This window comes from Corvus cornix, chromosome 9 (genome assembly GCF_000738735.6).
Source record: "Corvus cornix cornix isolate S_Up_H32 chromosome 9, ASM73873v5, whole genome shotgun sequence".
NCBI lineage: Eukaryota > Metazoa > Chordata > Aves > Passeriformes > Corvidae > Corvus > Corvus cornix.
In genome coordinates this window covers 4,799,832-4,816,829 of record NC_046339.1, presented here as the reverse complement: position 1 = coordinate 4,816,829, position 16,998 = coordinate 4,799,832, and the positions used below count along the sequence as shown (strand labels likewise).

Sequence of the window (16,998 nt, the reverse complement as noted above, 5' to 3'; positions counted from 1 at the left end):
AGCCATCTCATGTAAGAGCTTGGCTTATTCATGATTTTATTAAAATATGGGAAACAAGAAAGCTCTCAATTTAGCATAAAGAAATATTTCATAGCTAGCTGGACAAGTACAGGGAGATGTCTCAAAATCAATAGAACAAAATCCAGCAGAAAGCACATGCCTGCTAGGTTGCCAGAAATCCACCAGAAAGCCTTCTATTTTTTCTTTCATATAATCCAATGCTCTCCAAATCCAGTTTTTCCCCTCTGAAATGAGCGTACCTCCTCACAAAGACAATGTATTCAACATATTGCAGACTCTCTTTTGCCTATAGTAATAACAATTACTGCTGCTGCTGATGGAACATACCACATCAAGCTAAAGGCTGCACTCTGGCCAGCAGCAGGAGACACATCACCACCAGCAGCTTTAAAACAGATGCACAACATTTCATAACCAGGAGAAAATGTGCAGCCATCACACCAACAAGCACAAGAAGTACTAGAAAGTGTCCTTCCCGTTTTAAAAGCTCAGCAGAGCACATATTTGACTATGGAGATGCTCACATTGGCTCACAAACAGCTGGTGTAAATGCCAGAAAAAGAGAAAAATCAGGCAGCCTTTCCCTGGTTAATACACCCTTTTTGTGTTATCCAAGACCTGCCTCCAGCATACCAAGAGGAATACCCTAATTCACAGGACATCTTAAGAAAGGAGATGCCCTGGTCTCAAGAGGTAATTCCTTGAATGCTCTATCACCTGGACTTTATTTAATGAGATTTGGGAAGGATTAGCTATTTCACAATAGCCAAGGTCACATCTCCAAATTCTCTTTCCTAGACGTCATTAGTGGGGAAAAAGAAAAGCATAACACCATATGTACTTGATCACAGAATGAGCTCAGAGGATCACTGCAAGGAGACACAGAGAAATCCCTCAGAAATTTTACTGAAGTCTGCTGAGAGCCAAGTATTCGGGTTTTTCTGGGGAGCCTCTGTAACCTACTGACTGCTGTACTCCCTCCTCTGCTCATCCTAAGACATTACAAAGCAGCAAAGCCATCAAATTTTGCTCGTTAGCTGAAATAACAAGATTTTACTGTTCTAAATTCTGCAAGTCCACACAAAATTAGCCCATTAGGAAGGCAGCTCTCCTGCCTGCATGGTGAACATGAAAGGTTTTGACATTTAGCATAAAAGAAAAAGTAACCTTTTCACTGGCAATGGGAGTGACAGCATTGGAGGCAGCATCTGCCACGTGCCAGGGAGGTGGGATGGGGTGGCAATTAGGGACCCTGTGACATGCACTCCACCAGCTCCCTGCAAGCTCCTCTGGTGAGGGAACAGGGTGCTCAAATGTGCCTTTCTTCTGTGACTGATGGGCATGCCAGAATACACCCTGAACAGGTCAGAGAACTTACTCCTAATGAAACAAAAAAGTGTAAAAATGATGGTTTTACCTGTAAATGATCTTGTATTTTCCATCCCTCCCTTTATCTGATAAGGCAACCTCGTAGGTACAGGTGTAAGGCAAACCGTTGTTGTGTCTATCTGCATTGAGAAGGCCAGTGGGAGGTGACCAGGAAAGCAAAACTGCTCTTGCTTGAATATTTGTAACCTGTAAAAGAAACATCAGTTTATCTGAAATCCAAGGAAAAAACCACTACTTTGTTAGTATTTGCTTTTTGCTTGCATCTTCACAATCAATTTCTTGTAAAATGGAAATTTCAGAGCTAGAGTTGAAAAGTAAAGAGTCAGAAATGATCAACAACACAAGCATACAGATTCGTGGCATAAAGTAATCTCTGACAGATGAGGAATACAGAGAAAGGTTCCCCTGCAGTGAAATGCCTCGTCACTGTCTGAGCATCCAGCAAAGGATGACTCTGGAGGCACCTGCTGCTGTGGCCATTCCCAGAAGGGAACTGGAACTAAGTGGAACAAAGACTTTATTCTATAGATTGTTTTGTACACAATTATTTTTCTAAAGTTTTTATTGGGGAGCTTTTTAAATGAAACTCTGATGGCTTTTTCAGTCATCCCGTTCCTTCTTGCCACTTGAAACCACAATAATTCAACAGCAAATAAGCAGAAAAACCCAATTCAACCTGCAAAGTTATGCTGGCTCAAAAGCACAAGGGAAAATCATAATAAAAGGTCCAATTTGTCAGTTAAAAACTACATTGCAAATCAATCACTTTGTGCTTTGAGAGAAGGATCCGTGTGTGATCTGCAGTCACCACTGAGTGCAACACCTCTGTGGCAGATGGGTGAGGAATCTCTTTTAATAAAACAGGGAAAAAGTACTTCAAACCCCTGCACCAAAACGATTTTACCACTCCACCAGTGCCACTGTATCCTTTTGGAGAGCCAGGTTCACACAGCTTACAGAACTAGCTTGACCCTGCTCACCAGGAGAGCCACTGGCACATCAGCTGCACACAGCAGCAGCTTCCCAGAGAACAGCCTTCTGTTATCAGGCCAAGAAAGAAGAATAAAAAAATCCCCCCTGTCACTGTCTCAAAAGAAAAATAATAAAAAGCAATAGCTGCACTGGTTATCTGGGAAAGGCAGCACATTTTCATACAAGCCTGCTGAAATATCCCAGGGAAGCCTCAAAGCCTCCAGAGCCTCAAATGTTCTGCCACCAACTCTCAACTTTTCATCATTAAAATAACGGTGTTTTCCCTTCTTAAGTGTAGTGAATATATAAAGAATATTTTTTAGTTAGCCTCCATATGGAGGAATCAAAGAGTGAGGGTTTATATTCTTTATTTTTCCTATGCAACAAATTTCATTGCATCTGTAATTTGGACAGATTTTTGCAACACAAAGAGCAAGATGACGTTATTTCAGAAGGTGTAACATGAATGCTGCAGGTGCTCAGTTACACATTTCCTAACTTTTGTTGAGACAAGTGAAACCCCTTACCCACAAATTACTTGGGAATCAAGTATTATTAGCAATCTGCTTTCAGGGACTGCTTGTTTAGCACTCCAGCTTCTGGATATCTTTATATAATGGAGAATATTTAACTTCTCGCATGGAAACACATTGCTTCCAGCTGATGAGCACTGCAACTGTTGTGTCTGATACCCATATATCACGCAGATTCTTTCTGAGCAAGTCATAAATCCATTTTTAACAGCCTGACAAGTAGGTGACACCATGAAATGTCTCATCATAAACACCATGATCTCAAAAGTTAGAGATTTTAATTTATAGCAGCACGTTTAAGTCTCGCCAAAAAAAGAAAACCTTTGTTCAACATAATGTGAAAAATAAGTTTTAAGGCAAGAAGGTTTAAGTAGCATCAAGCTTTCTTTGTAAAAAATAGGGACAAGCAAATTCTTGTAGGAATTTTCATGGCATTCCTTGCCTTCATGGCATTTTCTTATCGTGTTTTTCTGATGCTATGAAATCAATGTTTATTTTAAAATCTTGGACCAGTTAACCCTGATACTGGATCAGATACCTTATAAGAATCTTGAATTATTCAAGTAAGGCAAATAAGTTAATTTTTTTGAGATACATGCATATATGTATATACACACGTATGTAAATGAAATTGTGGCAAAGATACAATCGGCATTTAAAATAATATTTTGATCAGAAAACTGAATAACAAGATCCAAATAGATTTTAGGGTTTTTTTAACAGACATTACTACTATGCCAGCTCAGCCCATCAACATGCAGTTTCTTTTATTATGGAAATATGCTTGCATAATTGTTTTTCATAAATTCAGACAGACTTGGAGCTGGAGGCATGATATCCTGCCAATGTTCTATTGAAATGTTTTTCTCTATGACTACTCCCAAGGACACACGTATATATTCCGCATACGGCAAAGCTCTGGCCCTCCATGAACTTCAGCAATCTGTAAAAAGTTAGGTCTTAGGTTTCTGAAAACAAGGGAAAGTATCTTGTGGGCTAACTGCTAGAAACTGTCAGACTATTATTCTGAAGCCAGCATGCAGAGGATAAAAGTCCAAACCCAGTTGCTAAGCTGCTCCAGCTACACCATTAATTTCAGAGGGAAGGAGCACCCGGAGTGGCTGCTGGCTGCCTTGGAGCTCGTAGGTACACAGCAACTGCTGCTGGAAACTGTTAAATACCAGTCTTACCTGCACTGAGCACACACAGCAAGTATAGGAAAGCAAGTGAGGGGTCACTGTCTGCGAGATAAGTCAGAAAAGGCAAATCTATTCCCTCCCTGGGCTGCGCACGTCAGCTGGGAACAGGTTTATTTGTGTGGCTGGAGATAAACCTATCGCTGCTCCGTGACCAACAGGCTGATACCATATCACAGCTACCTGCCAGTATCTCCTGTCATGGCCAAAGCCACCACTTAGTTTACCAAGGAACTCGTACCTGGAGCAGGAAGCACTAGCTTTGCTGTGAAAAAGGGCAAGTTAAATAAATGGGGTTATGATATGTTGAGAATAACAAGCAGACACTTGCAAAACAGCTCAGTATCTTTACCTCCAACTTTTCTAGCTTACACAAATACCTTTCCAGACCTGGACCAGCCCTTTCCATGCTGTAAGGAACAGCCCAGCTACCACCATGATGCTGGGCTTAACAGCCCTTCTGAACTTGCAGACAGAAATACTTCACCATCACTAAAAACCAGCTTATTGTTCATTAACAGTGCACTAATTCCATCTGACCAAAATATAAGCAGCCAGAGCACCTCTTCTCAGGCTGGGCAGGTAAACCTTTGTGCTGCTCCCGAGCTCCCCCAGCCTGTCTCATCTGTCCCCAAATCACTGTGCTTCCTTTGAAGAGGGCTGGCTTGGCCTTTTAGCTGAGACCTAACAAAAGATTCTCCCACAAGGAGTTCTGTACGTCTGGTGAAAAGCACAGTTAATTAGTTTCTGAAAACTTCTCGGTTTACACAGTAAATGCCTCCTTTCTGCTCTATCAAAACTCGGTGGTGTAAATAATTATTCCATGAAAGCCCCTGGGAAAGAATCCAGCTCCTGCACCACTTCAATAAGGCTACAACACTGATGGGTATCGGTCCTTCCCATCTTTCAGGTAATGAAAAATGTTTCTGTACAACTTCCATTATCTTTCAAATTCCGGGTTAGCATTCACAGGCATCGTGTGGTTCGGGGGCTCATTGTATGTGTGAGAACTACACTGCAAGCAACATTCATTTACTCCCTCGAGGGCACGGTTTGAAAGGCTCGGGGGTCAAACGAATTCACGGTTATTACTGGGTCGAGATTCTGCTTTTAAATTATGGCTCTAATCCTGCAATTTTAGGCAAAAACCTCAGTGATTAAATATGAGTTTCGCTGCAGAGCCAGTCAGCGGGAGCAGGCTGCCTTTTGGAAAGCCAGGCTGATGTTTGAGCCGTGGTTTGACAGAGCCACAGTGATTCCCCACGGGGGGTGATGTCCCCCCGAGCCCCTCGGCAGCCGCGCCGTCAGATGCGGCCACTTCAGAAACCCAGAGTCAAGTTTCCCTCCCCTCACCGAGTTACTTGTTTCAGAGAATGCTTACTTTGTCTGTGATAACGTGCACTAAAAACATATTTCAGTTGACACAAAATCACGGGGGAATAAAAGCAAAAGGTGCCTTTTAAAATTCTGGCTGTTAAAGGGACAAAGCTCTGATTAAATTTACAGCTTGGCTGCACATCTCTCCAACAGGTAACAATGTCTATTATTGAAAACAGACCTTCTATGAAGTAATGATTTTAAAAGTGTGTGTATTTTGTACTCAGAGAGGTACCTGTACAATCCAGAAACCTCCCTGTGATAGCTCTCCTGCAGGAGTTGCTCACAAGGCTAATCCCTTTGGATGGCTTCATCCCTCCAGATGGGGTCCCCGCCATGGATGGAGGGAGCTGCCCACTTGGACAAATCAAATCCCTGTGCTGCAGCCACAGCATCACCCACTTGTCACTGACTCACCACTCTGCTCTTTTGCTTTGCATCATTTCTTTCTTTACTGTTGTTTTCCTATATATTGTTTATTTTTCACTTATATATGCATAAGATTTGCCAAGAAACATGACCAAGACTACTGCTTATGCATAATATGATATATTTCTACCAGATGTAATACTGACTACACACAGTCATTCACAGCAATTCATGATTTGTGAGAGTCCTGTGAGTTTAATTACTCACAAATGTCAAAGTTACAGAGAGTAATAGATAATCCCCAACATCACCTCAGTAAATGTCATTATTATTGAACCAGCATTTGCCATGGTTTAGATTTTCTTTTTTTTTAAATCCTATTTTTTATATGATTAAAGGAAAATTATATTTGTCTATTTTTTGGGGTTTGCTTCTTTCTGCTTTAAAGTCTCTGGTTACCGTAAGTCTAATTGTACAGATCTTAGAATCCTGCAAATTGCTCTAATAGCTTCTCTTCCTACCTCTAAAGATAAAGTGTGAAACAACACATTTTTCTTGTCAGCTCTCTGGATCTTTGTAAAAGCACCTGGCTGTGGCTATTGACCAAATGAGTAACATTCAGGTGGTCCTTGGTACAGAAATACTGACTCCCTCTGTACAAGAAACAAGCCTAATTCTGTGTAAGTGCCCTTTCTTCCCTTCTGATCACACTGAAACTCTTCTCTCAAGTCTTCAGCTTAGTATTGTCACTTGTTTCCACACACAATGAGGTGACTTCCTCCTTGTGAACAGAACTCAGGCTGCTGTTCATCATCTTGGCACGTCTGGCTTAGATTGTGGCTGGCTCTGAACCTGCTCCTGCCCATGCCAGGACACCAGGATCCAGCACCTACTGATGGAGCAATTTAAGACCAAACACCTTTTGTATTTATTCAGAACAAAAGCATCCATGAGAAGAGAGGCCAAAAAATAAAACACAGCCTGTGTTCACACCTGGCTATCCCTGAGCTCTGCCACTCCTGCAGCCAAGGCTCCCACTGCAGAATGTCTTTGTATCAGCCTCTATCAGCTGAACCCAATCTTCACATGAGCTTTCCACCACTATTTTTTATTTATCTGCTTATTTGTGCCCTATCTCTCCAGCTGGACAGAGAAAGGCCTGAGCCCTAGAGAGCAAAGGAGATAGGCTGTGCTTTGGGACCTCTGTCTCCCTCTGCCCCACGACTGCTTCTTCCAGTGCTGGCTTGGACCATCCATTCAGACCCACAGTACTCTTCTGGCTTTCACTGGACACATGAAACTAGAAAACCATGACATTCAAAGGGCTTACAACCAGATTTATTAATAACCTCACCTGACTGCAGTCACACTCAGCATTAGGGTTATTTACAGGGTGATTCAATTCCATTATAATTCACAGGCTTTTATGGCTCAGACAAACACAGACTACACTAATTTGCCATTGAATAATAGAATTAGCTTAATTTAATCATGATTAAAGACAAATTGCTCATGACAAATAAAATAAAACCCAGGGGAGAGGGGGGTAAGAGCTATGTAAGTCACCCCAGTGCATTGAGTTCCCCATCACAGTATGAATACTGGGAATTGTCCTCTGGAAACAGACAGCTGGTGCAATTCCTGGAGTGGGCAGAGCCCTCAAGCACCCCCGAGCACAAAAGATCCTTCAGATTTATATCCCAGTAAAATGAGTTAGTGGCAACAACCTACTAAGAGAAAAAATTAGAGGTGCTCCCCTGTGAAATCACCAGTATGTTTTGACACAATCTACTTACCACATTTGCTATTGTACATTTGTGGGGCAATTTGGGATCACATACCTGTGGTTTCTCCATTCCAGAAAGAATGTCTTGAACCCTTTTTGTTTCTGAATCAAATTCTGTAAAATAGAGAATGTGGAAAGAGGAGGAGAAATAAATTACCACAATTATACAAAAATTTCATAAAAATAGGGGCGGGAGAGAGACAGACATCACCTGCATCCGAGCATCAGTTGCCTTGTGGATTTAAGGCATGCAGTTACAAGGACTATCATTACAAAAAAATAAAAAAGAAAAAGGAGAGAATGAAACTTCCACTAATTGCAGATATTCAGCAAGGTGAGACTATTTGTAGAGGTGTCCTTCACAAACAGTGCTGGTAATTGTGATTTGCATTCAGAGAGCAAAACCACCCCGCTTCCAGAGCTCGGCCGTGGAAGAGGCCCAGCAGTTTCTCAGTTACTGCTGAACCTAACCCTGGTTTGTGAACCAAACCCACCCTCACTCCAGCAGCTGCAGACTGGGCTGTCCATCTGCTCAGCAGGGATCTGGAGAGGACAAGTGTCCTTGTCCCATTCAGGGAAAGCCCAGAGGAGCCACACAGGTGCCTGCCCTGAGCCCCAGCACCCACCCTGCAGACACCTGTCCTTAAACTGGGTAATGCCCAAAGCTCTTTTACAGCCACCTTCCAACTGCACAGGCAATAAAGTGATGCCAGGCGAATTCCAAAGTCTGACCAGCAGCAATCCATCCTCCCTGCCCGACCCTTGTGCCTGGCACAGCAGCTCTTGCAGGGGCTACAGAGGTACCTACAAGCTGTGAAATGCTCCCCCTAAATTAGAGGGATAATTGTGCAGGACGTGCTGCAGAGGCCATCCTCTCAGCAGTGCAATCAGCCTTTCCCCCATCCTCCCCCCCAAAACAATCTTGAGGTGAAACATCAGCTTAGAGTAATGAGGTGACACAAAGCAGCTTTATTCCTTTTGGACGACAGCACAGAGAGGCCTCACTTTCCACTACAGTATTCTCTAATGGAAAACTAGGAACATATTTTCCTGGGGTTTTTTTATTTTTCTTTTTTAAAATGCTAATGCAAAAAGTTTGCTCACCAAAGCAGAAGACTATATCTCACCTAAAGCAAAATGAGCCAGATGTACTTGGCATAGGAAGGCCAAAAACATTAATAAACAGGTGGGATCAGATCAACAGCTTTCACTAATGATTCCCCCAAAACCTGACCTACTTCTTGTAGCCCAAGAATGTGTCTTTATTTTTGTCTGTGACCTGCTTTAAAAAAGTAGATCTTCTTTTTAAAAATTCCATGTGCTCGACTGCCAAAAAATAGAATTGGCTGAATGCTAATGGCAGAATTCCAGTGTAAATGCCCATCTCTCCCTACAAGAATGCACCTTGGTGTGGAGTGGGAATGACAGATCTCCTGCTGCACACATTCCTGGATTCCTTTTAGCCTCAGCCACTTGGAAAAAAAAGGAGTAGTAATATTTCAGGAGAAGTGGAGGATAGCAAGATTGGTTTTTTTTCCATAGCAGATAACCCTCAGAGTGTATTATAAAGAGCATAAACTGGCAGGATTGAGCCAGAATATGATAATACTGATTTAAAAACTACACAGATGGACTAAAATGGCCAAGGAAAAGGCTGAGATGCTGATCCAAGTGAAAACATCAAAATTTGGGATATTTCAGAATTCAGGGTTCCTTTCAGCATCAGTAAAGAAGTTGAACTGTGCCACAAAAGCCTGGGGCCAGATCTGCACAGTGTGGAGATCCTGCAGGCCTATCTCAAAGGGATGCTAATCAGAAGCAGCTTCTGCAGCTCAGAGCATAACAAGAAAGCTGCTACTATTTTATCGAAAGCTTATGGTTATTATGTCACCCCTAATTACAACCCCCAGAAGCTGAGCGTGAATCACTCTCAACCTTAAATCCCAAACATGTGGACTGAATTTTCCTTCCTCTCTCTGCTTTCTAGCAAGGATGCTCTGTTGCACTGAGCAGGAGAGGAAAACAAACCCTGAAGCCCAAAGAAATCTCATTTCCCTCTCCCATGAAAGGTGAATGCTCTGTACAGTAACTGAGTCCTCCGACCCTCTGCAGGTCAGGGCTGAGGGTTCAAACTGCTCCAGGCACAGGAACTGACTCCAGCACTTAAGGGAGGTGGGTATGCCCAGCAAATAAGTAATTTAAGTACTCCAAACTTCTCAAAGAAGAGTCCTACTCAGGGAATTTTTTGTATTAGTGTCCCAACTGTGTATCTCGTCCACACAGAGAAGGCTCTGGGCACCAGATACAGAAGACTTGGGTTATTATAGAGGTGGACATTTATGTGGTCAATATGGACATTTATGTCACCAAGAGTTTATACAGATAAGATGGAGGCAGAAGAAGACAAGTCTCCTTCAAAAACTTTGGGGAGAGGGAGAGAAGGAATGGGATACATACAATAAATAATGCCCTGTGAAAACACAGCACATATTAAAGGCAGAAAGCAATAAACATCCACAAGTGAGGTCTATAATAGCATCAGAGAATAGCTCAGGTTGAAAGGGGACCTCAGGAGTGGTTATCAAGAATTACAGTATTTACAGTATTTCAAAACTTAGTTTCCCATTTCAAGAGCCATAAAAAAAATCTCAGGCTTCTCTGGGTGGCTGACTTCCTTTCTGTAATAAACATAATTATTCACAGTCTCCTGAGCTAGACTAAGCTAAGGAGAATGAGACCTGTCCCAAATCCCTCCCTCAGTAGGGAAGTTGCTCTAACCTGCCAATCTCTCTCAAGTATCAAGCTCAACATCTTCCTTCTGAGCCAACAAAGAGCAGAAAGCCTTCCAAAACAGAAGACAATAGAGAAGGAAAGAAATCATCTGATATGGCCTATCTGGTAACACAGAGCTGCTGGAAGGCCTTTTCTCCCTGCTCTCTGTTGTTACTCAGCAGCCATCGAGGACTGTACTCCAGATTAGCTCACTGGAGCATTTAGGGACAAGGAGCATGAGCATCTGCTGGACACCACAGATGCAGAATAGCAGCAAGAAATGGGCAAGTCTTGATGTAAAACAGGAGATTCAAGTTCAAAAAAACTACCTAGAGCTGCTCAGGAAAGGTGGTGGGTGGATGAGCATGATTCACCCACCTGGGACTAATTGTCCCTGAACAACAGACAGTCGATTTGCATTTTCAGTCTTGGTCCCTTCCTCTCCCTCAGCTGACTGAACACTGAGTATCTGACATGAAGACAGAAAATCTCTGTGTGTCAAACCCCCCCCAAACACTGGGGCTTGCAGGGGCAGCATGAGCTGCTTTCCTCCGTTGCCATCGGGAACAGAAGCTCAGTCATGTTAAGGAAGAGCCCAACTAACACTTCAGGTCATTGTCCCATTATAACTTTTCCTCTCAACATCTGTTCCCCACATCTGTCATGGCAAAACTCTTCCTCCTAGGAGGAAGCTGGGGGTGGGGATGAATTCCTTGTGAATGCTCAATGGGGTCCTCTGAGGGACAGTACAAAAATCTGAGTTACCCTGTTAATCCCACTGTCTGAGGGAGATTATGGCACTCCCAAGATGCAGCATTAGGTTCTAATTCCCAGGCTGTGGGTTCTTTGGATCCAAGGTTTTTTTGCAGAAAAGCCAGCTGAAAGACCTGGACTACATCTAAGCTTGTATTTCAGTGCTCTCTTTTTTCAGAGTTTTGAATCATAAACAAAAGTCTTTAGATACAACCAGGAGTAAACGCCTCGAAACACCAAACACTTTCTCAGCAGCTGTTTGGTGCTAACAGGGTTTCAGTGTCAAGTCTTGCTGAACTAAAGCCTTTTATTCTATGCTTCTGTTAGCCTGTGTCTATGTTCCTTTCTGCACGTACAGCACAAATATAATTTTCAGACCTTTCCAACCATACTTTTAAACACCAAGCACAGCTTTAAAAAACAGGGAAAAAAATGTCAGTTCAAGGTAAGTTTGAAGCTTCCATCCATAGTTTACATGTTTGCATGAACAGCAGCTGTGTATGTAAATGGTTTGAAATAGCTAAAAGCTCTAAACTAATTAAGATTTTCCCATTGCAAATACACATTTTAGGTTTGTTCTGCATTCTTTCCCTCGAAGAGAGGAAAAGGTCCGGCTCAAGACTTAGCTTCTGGCCACAGAAAGTATTTACTGTTTCAACAGCCTTTCCATTCCAAGGGAATGACATCAGCACTAGCACTTTGCAAACTTTGAGTCTAATTCTCAAGCAGAGCTCCATGCTCACAGATATGCCAGTCATAACATGACATGCTTTCTCAGAATTTGTTCCAGATTTATCGGGGCTGTGACCAGCTTTAATGCTGGGAAAGATCTTTCATCAGTCACGTACAGCACAACCTACAGCCCCCGAGAAAATGAACTCTTCAAAACACAGCCCAGCTCCTCTGTGAGCTGCCTGCCGATGTCAAAGCTGAAGGCACCAAGAAGAACACATGCACACTTTCAGGGAATTGCAGAAATATAAGTTAATAAGCTCCTTGTACAAGAACAAACCTAAAGCTGCAGATGTCACGCAGCAGCTGAGTCACAGGACCAGAGGGGATGTGACAGAGTCACCGAGTCCATCCTCCTACACTGAAACATGATCATCAACACCCAAACCATTTCTCTGAAATGGCTCCCTAGCCCATTTTTTTCAAAATAAATGACAATTAAATAAATTACCTCCTGCCCCATGATCATGGCAATCTCCAAACTTCTCAGCTAGTCGAACTACCACAGCATCTAACTCCTCTCATCACTGGGAAGATCATCTCAACTCTCCCTGCTGAACCTGAAACTTATCCCTTCCTTCCTGCACATCTGCCCCAGGCCAGTTCATCACCCCTTTCTTTGTTGCCACCTTTCACATACTTGAAGGAATTTCTTCCTTTAACTAAAAGCAAGCTCATTTCTCCACACCTGTCTTTACCAGACCCCACTTGCTGCTGTCCTGTGCCATGTTTTTAAATTGGTCTCCATCCTTCTGAAGACGTGGCACAGCCCTGCCCACCGTGAACCAGCTGGGGCCCTGGCAGCACCAGAACGAAGGACCCATTCACAGAGCTTTCTTGGAGGTTTCCTCTTCTCTTTAATTACAGAATAACTTGACTCTTAGGGTTTGTAATCTCCTTTTCCTCCCAGAACTACCACCTAATTAAAAAACCCAGCAGGTCTGAGAACAGCTATCTGCAGTGCAGTACATGGCTCTTGCCTTCATCAAACTTTTTATTTGAAGGCCATCACAGAGCTCTCCTCCTGTCTTGTTCTCCTTCCCTGACCCATCACGCACTCTCAACCCTATCAGAGCCTGATATGGACTATAATTTAATAACTCTCAATCCTTATTCCATCCTTCAAGTCCTTAATGAAAATATTGAATAAAATTAGACCTAGGACAAATTCCTGCCTAACCCAGTTTGATGCAGCTTTCCAGTCTGTCAGGGAGGCAGCCCAGGACTGGGCAGGGTCACTGATAAACTGCCAGGCTACTGCTGCCTGACAGATGTGATACTGGGAAGGGCAAACCCAGTGTCATGCTGAACACACAGTACTTAAAATACTCTTCCCGGCACTACTTCCACACTGGGCAGAACAAGGAGCCCTTCAGAATAAAAAAAAACCTGTGAAAAAATATATTTATACTCAAAACAGTCAATCACACCATGCTGAACCTGTAATACACCAAGGAAGATTAATTAAGCCTACAAATGCCTGGATGAGATTTCTAAATATTAAATGTTTCCCATTTCTGTTCATTACACAAAAGCTAATAAAAAATACCAATGATAAAACACAATTATGGCTCCCCAGACAAAGGTAGAGAGATTGATGTTATCCAACTTTAGATACAATTGCTAAAACATGTTCTAATTTTTTAAAAATTGCTATGCATGAGTGTATCACAATTTTTCCATTTCTAAGAGCCTTCCCACTGTTGCTATCTGAATTCTCCTGCTAACATGCCTTAATTAATTTCTAGGAGCTTATTTGTCATTATTTGTCCTTAAAGACCAAACCATATAGAGAGAAAAAAAAAAAACCAAAAAAAACCCCCAAAAAAACAACAACACCACCAAAAAACCCCTCAAGTCACTCCCCGAATAACTGAAGGCAAACAGAACAAAACCCCTGTATAAACTCCAGAAAATCACAAATCACATTTTCAGATCTGGAATCAGAAAAATCAAATCTCTAGTCATCTAGATTCACTGGGACAATAAAGCAAAGGATAACCGAAGTGCTTTGCCTCTACAGCACTGTGATTTAGGCATGAATTTAATCCCACGTTTCAGAGATGTCCTGGCCATAATCCATATCTATTGACCTGCTAGTTTCACCTTGACTGCTTCAGTATCCTATTGTCCATAGGACAGGATACTCCAAAGTACCTGGAGTGCAAATTCACAGCTCATCCTTCTTCAACCAAAGGCACTTGCTATCACAGGGATCAGGATCAGATGTGGAAGCATTCAGATGTACATAATGAAGTCACCCGGGCTAAAAAGTGTTTTAAAAATAAATGCAAGGGTGCCCAGTCCTACCTGTCCTCCATTACTGTTTGGATCTATGCTTTTCATTGGGGTGGAGGAAGGAAAATAAGATCAATAGCAACCTACAAGGGAAATAAAAGGCTGGATGCAAGGGACAAACGGAGGGTAAGTGACATGTTTGGTTTGTTTTTTCTTTGCTTCTTTGCTGCTACTGCTGGAAGACAGCAAAAACAACTCCTACTTTACTGGCTGGAGATCTGAGCGAATTCCTACTGTGAACACACAGTTGGTCCATTAGAAGGCAGAAAAGGGCTTTCTTAGTAAAATACAGCAACCCCCCATCTCCATCACATCCATTTGACATCTTGAGCCAGCGCTTTGTACATCTCCCAAAGCAGATAACAGAGGCAGTGCACTGTGGATGGCTGCAGCTGGCTGGGTTTGAAGGAACACCAAATTAAACAATGACATAACCCACAGAAACAGAGGAAGCCCAAGCCGAATCTGCTGGAACAACAAACCACTTACACACAGGACCTCCTCTTGGAGCGCTCTTTTTTCATCATTTCAACTTGCTTTAGCTTATTTTCTGTGTCAAAATATTTTTTCTTTTTATTTTCAGCAGCTTCCCTTTTGCTGTTCTATTGCAGCAGCCTGCAGACTATGTGGGGTTGGGAAGACAGTAAAAGCTTTGCAGATAAACAAAGTAGTGTCCACCCCTCCAACTTCTGGTCAAGTATTTGACAAGAAGACTGGAAGTCCCTCCTAAAACTTTCCTGGAGCTCCTGACTCCCACTTTCCAGGTAGAAGGCTGATGTTTCGTTCTCACTACAGACTTTGCCAACAAACACTAATCTCTTCCTAGGAACAATGATGTTCTTCACACTCCTCAGAATAGCGCAATAAAAATTGTACAATAGTTGGGATGCATGGAATTTCCTTACCCTTAATTCCTTCCACTTATTTGCGTGCTGCTTCATGCTTTGTCCCTCTTGTTTCTCCTCATTCCCAGTGACTGCCTGTCCAGCCTTTGCCACACTCAAGGGTTGCTCTCCAGGCTGAGGAACCCAGTTGTCAATCAGGAGGGGATGTAACTTCTGCCGAGCTGCACCTTGCTGTCCCCAGCACCCCAGGTGACATGGCCATAAAAACTCCACAGGTTTCCCCAGCTCAGAGTAGGAAGAGGGGATGGTCAGCAGCAGGGCTGAGACACCCATGTTTGTTAAACTGTGAAACAGTGGCTCAAAAGGATGTCTGACAGCAGCTGTGAAATTACACCATCTGGCATTTACAGAGGGGAGATTTCCTCTCAGAAAGAAAAGGTTCCCTTCAGTCCTGGCATCTGACTCTCACAGCCAGGCAAAGTAGGAGCCTCAGCATCATGACCACAGATAGTGAAAGGAGACTCACAACTCCTCCTTGCACTGACAAAAAGCACAAGTCTGACAGCACCAAGAATTAGTCTTCTCTTCCCAACCGGGTCACTGACAGCTCCACTGCATCCCACCACAAGCTTGGTTTTGTCTCTGTCACTCCTGAGTGTCTCTGCTGGGACAGCCACACCAAGTCCTGCTGGGGCAGAGGTGAGTCCTGAACTCTACAAGAACTGAGGTGGAAAGCACAATCCCTCATGCACTCAGAGTGACAAATCTCCAGTGTGCCCAGTCTGGACTTCAAATTCCTGTGTCTGCTGCCCCATGCCAGTGAAGAAATATTTTCCTCTGAAATACCATCCCCAGTGTTGGGGACAATGGCACCAGTATTGAACACAAAATAAAACTTACTTCTTGGCATTCAAAAATATGACCATAGGCAATTCTGGCCATAAAACCCTTTGTTAATCTGCCTATTACACAATAAGAGCATTTTCCTGATCAAACACAAAACTAGCCAAATAACCTGCAGAACTGCGTATTTGCACAGAAAAACAATCATACAGCACAGCCAAAACAGACTCCATAGGAGTTCCAAACTTGCTGGGGATTAAACAGAGCACCTCAGCCAAAATTAACAACTTCCTTGGCAGTGAACCTTGTAAAGCCATGGAGTTTGCTACAACAAGAGGAAGGCAGCAAAGCACTTCCCCAATGCAGAGGCACAGCAGCACCCATCATGAACTAAAAAAGTTTTAAGAAAATGACTGCAGGCCAAATTTTGCCCTCAGTCACAACTGAGGGCAGAAAGATGCTAGATTCCTCAGGAAAAAAAAGTGGAGTTTTTTTTGTTTGGTTCGTTTTTCTTGTTTTGTTTTTAATACAACCATACCAAATCATGATGCTAGAAAGGCAAAGATTTTTCATGAAGCCTTCACTGGGATTTTTCAATGGCAACCTAGTGAGGGGCTGCAATTACAACATTCTTTGAATGAACCCCAACCTAAGCTCTTCTGTTACCAATGTAAATCACTGACCTACTTCTCCAGATGAAAACTATGATACAATGAAATTGCAGTGAGTAGTGGAGGAGATCACAGTAATCCCAGAAACCATTTTTCTGTTCAAGAGAAAACAAAAGACAACATTTTTTTCTTTCCACTCAGCCCAGGCACCAGAGCTCAGAGATGAGGGAAGGCAAAGAGCTTCCCCTCCCCTCTTCAAATCAACCCAAACACCTACAGATTGACAGCAGAACAGAAATAAATTGTCTTCCTCATGACAGATGACAATCAACTGACTCAAGCAATCCCAGCCTAAATTGTTTTGCAGTCAAGTCTGAAGGATGAACTATGACTATGTGAGCTAGAAGGATACTGAACAGAACATTTAATAAACACTGGGGCCTGAATTTCTAAAATGCAGAAGTCAAAACAGCTGATGTAGTCTTGTCTGTGCCCTCCCAT

At 42.8% G+C, this 16,998-nt stretch overlaps 1 protein-coding gene across 2 annotated transcripts in view; it reads right to left on the bottom strand.

Annotated features, from left to right (window-relative positions):
* Positions 1-16,998, bottom strand: part of FNDC3B (fibronectin type III domain containing 3B) — a 184,468-nt gene that overhangs the window by 57,038 nt on the left and 110,432 nt on the right. For both annotated transcript variants that reach the window (XM_039556875.1, XM_039556876.1), the window contains exons 7-8: positions 7,699-7,757; positions 1,439-1,596 (exon numbers count right to left, since the gene is read on the bottom strand). In XM_039556875.1, coding sequence (XP_039412809.1) covers positions 1,439-1,596; positions 7,699-7,757 — 217 coding nt within the window. The remainder of the gene's footprint in view (positions 1-1,438; positions 1,597-7,698; positions 7,758-16,998) is intronic.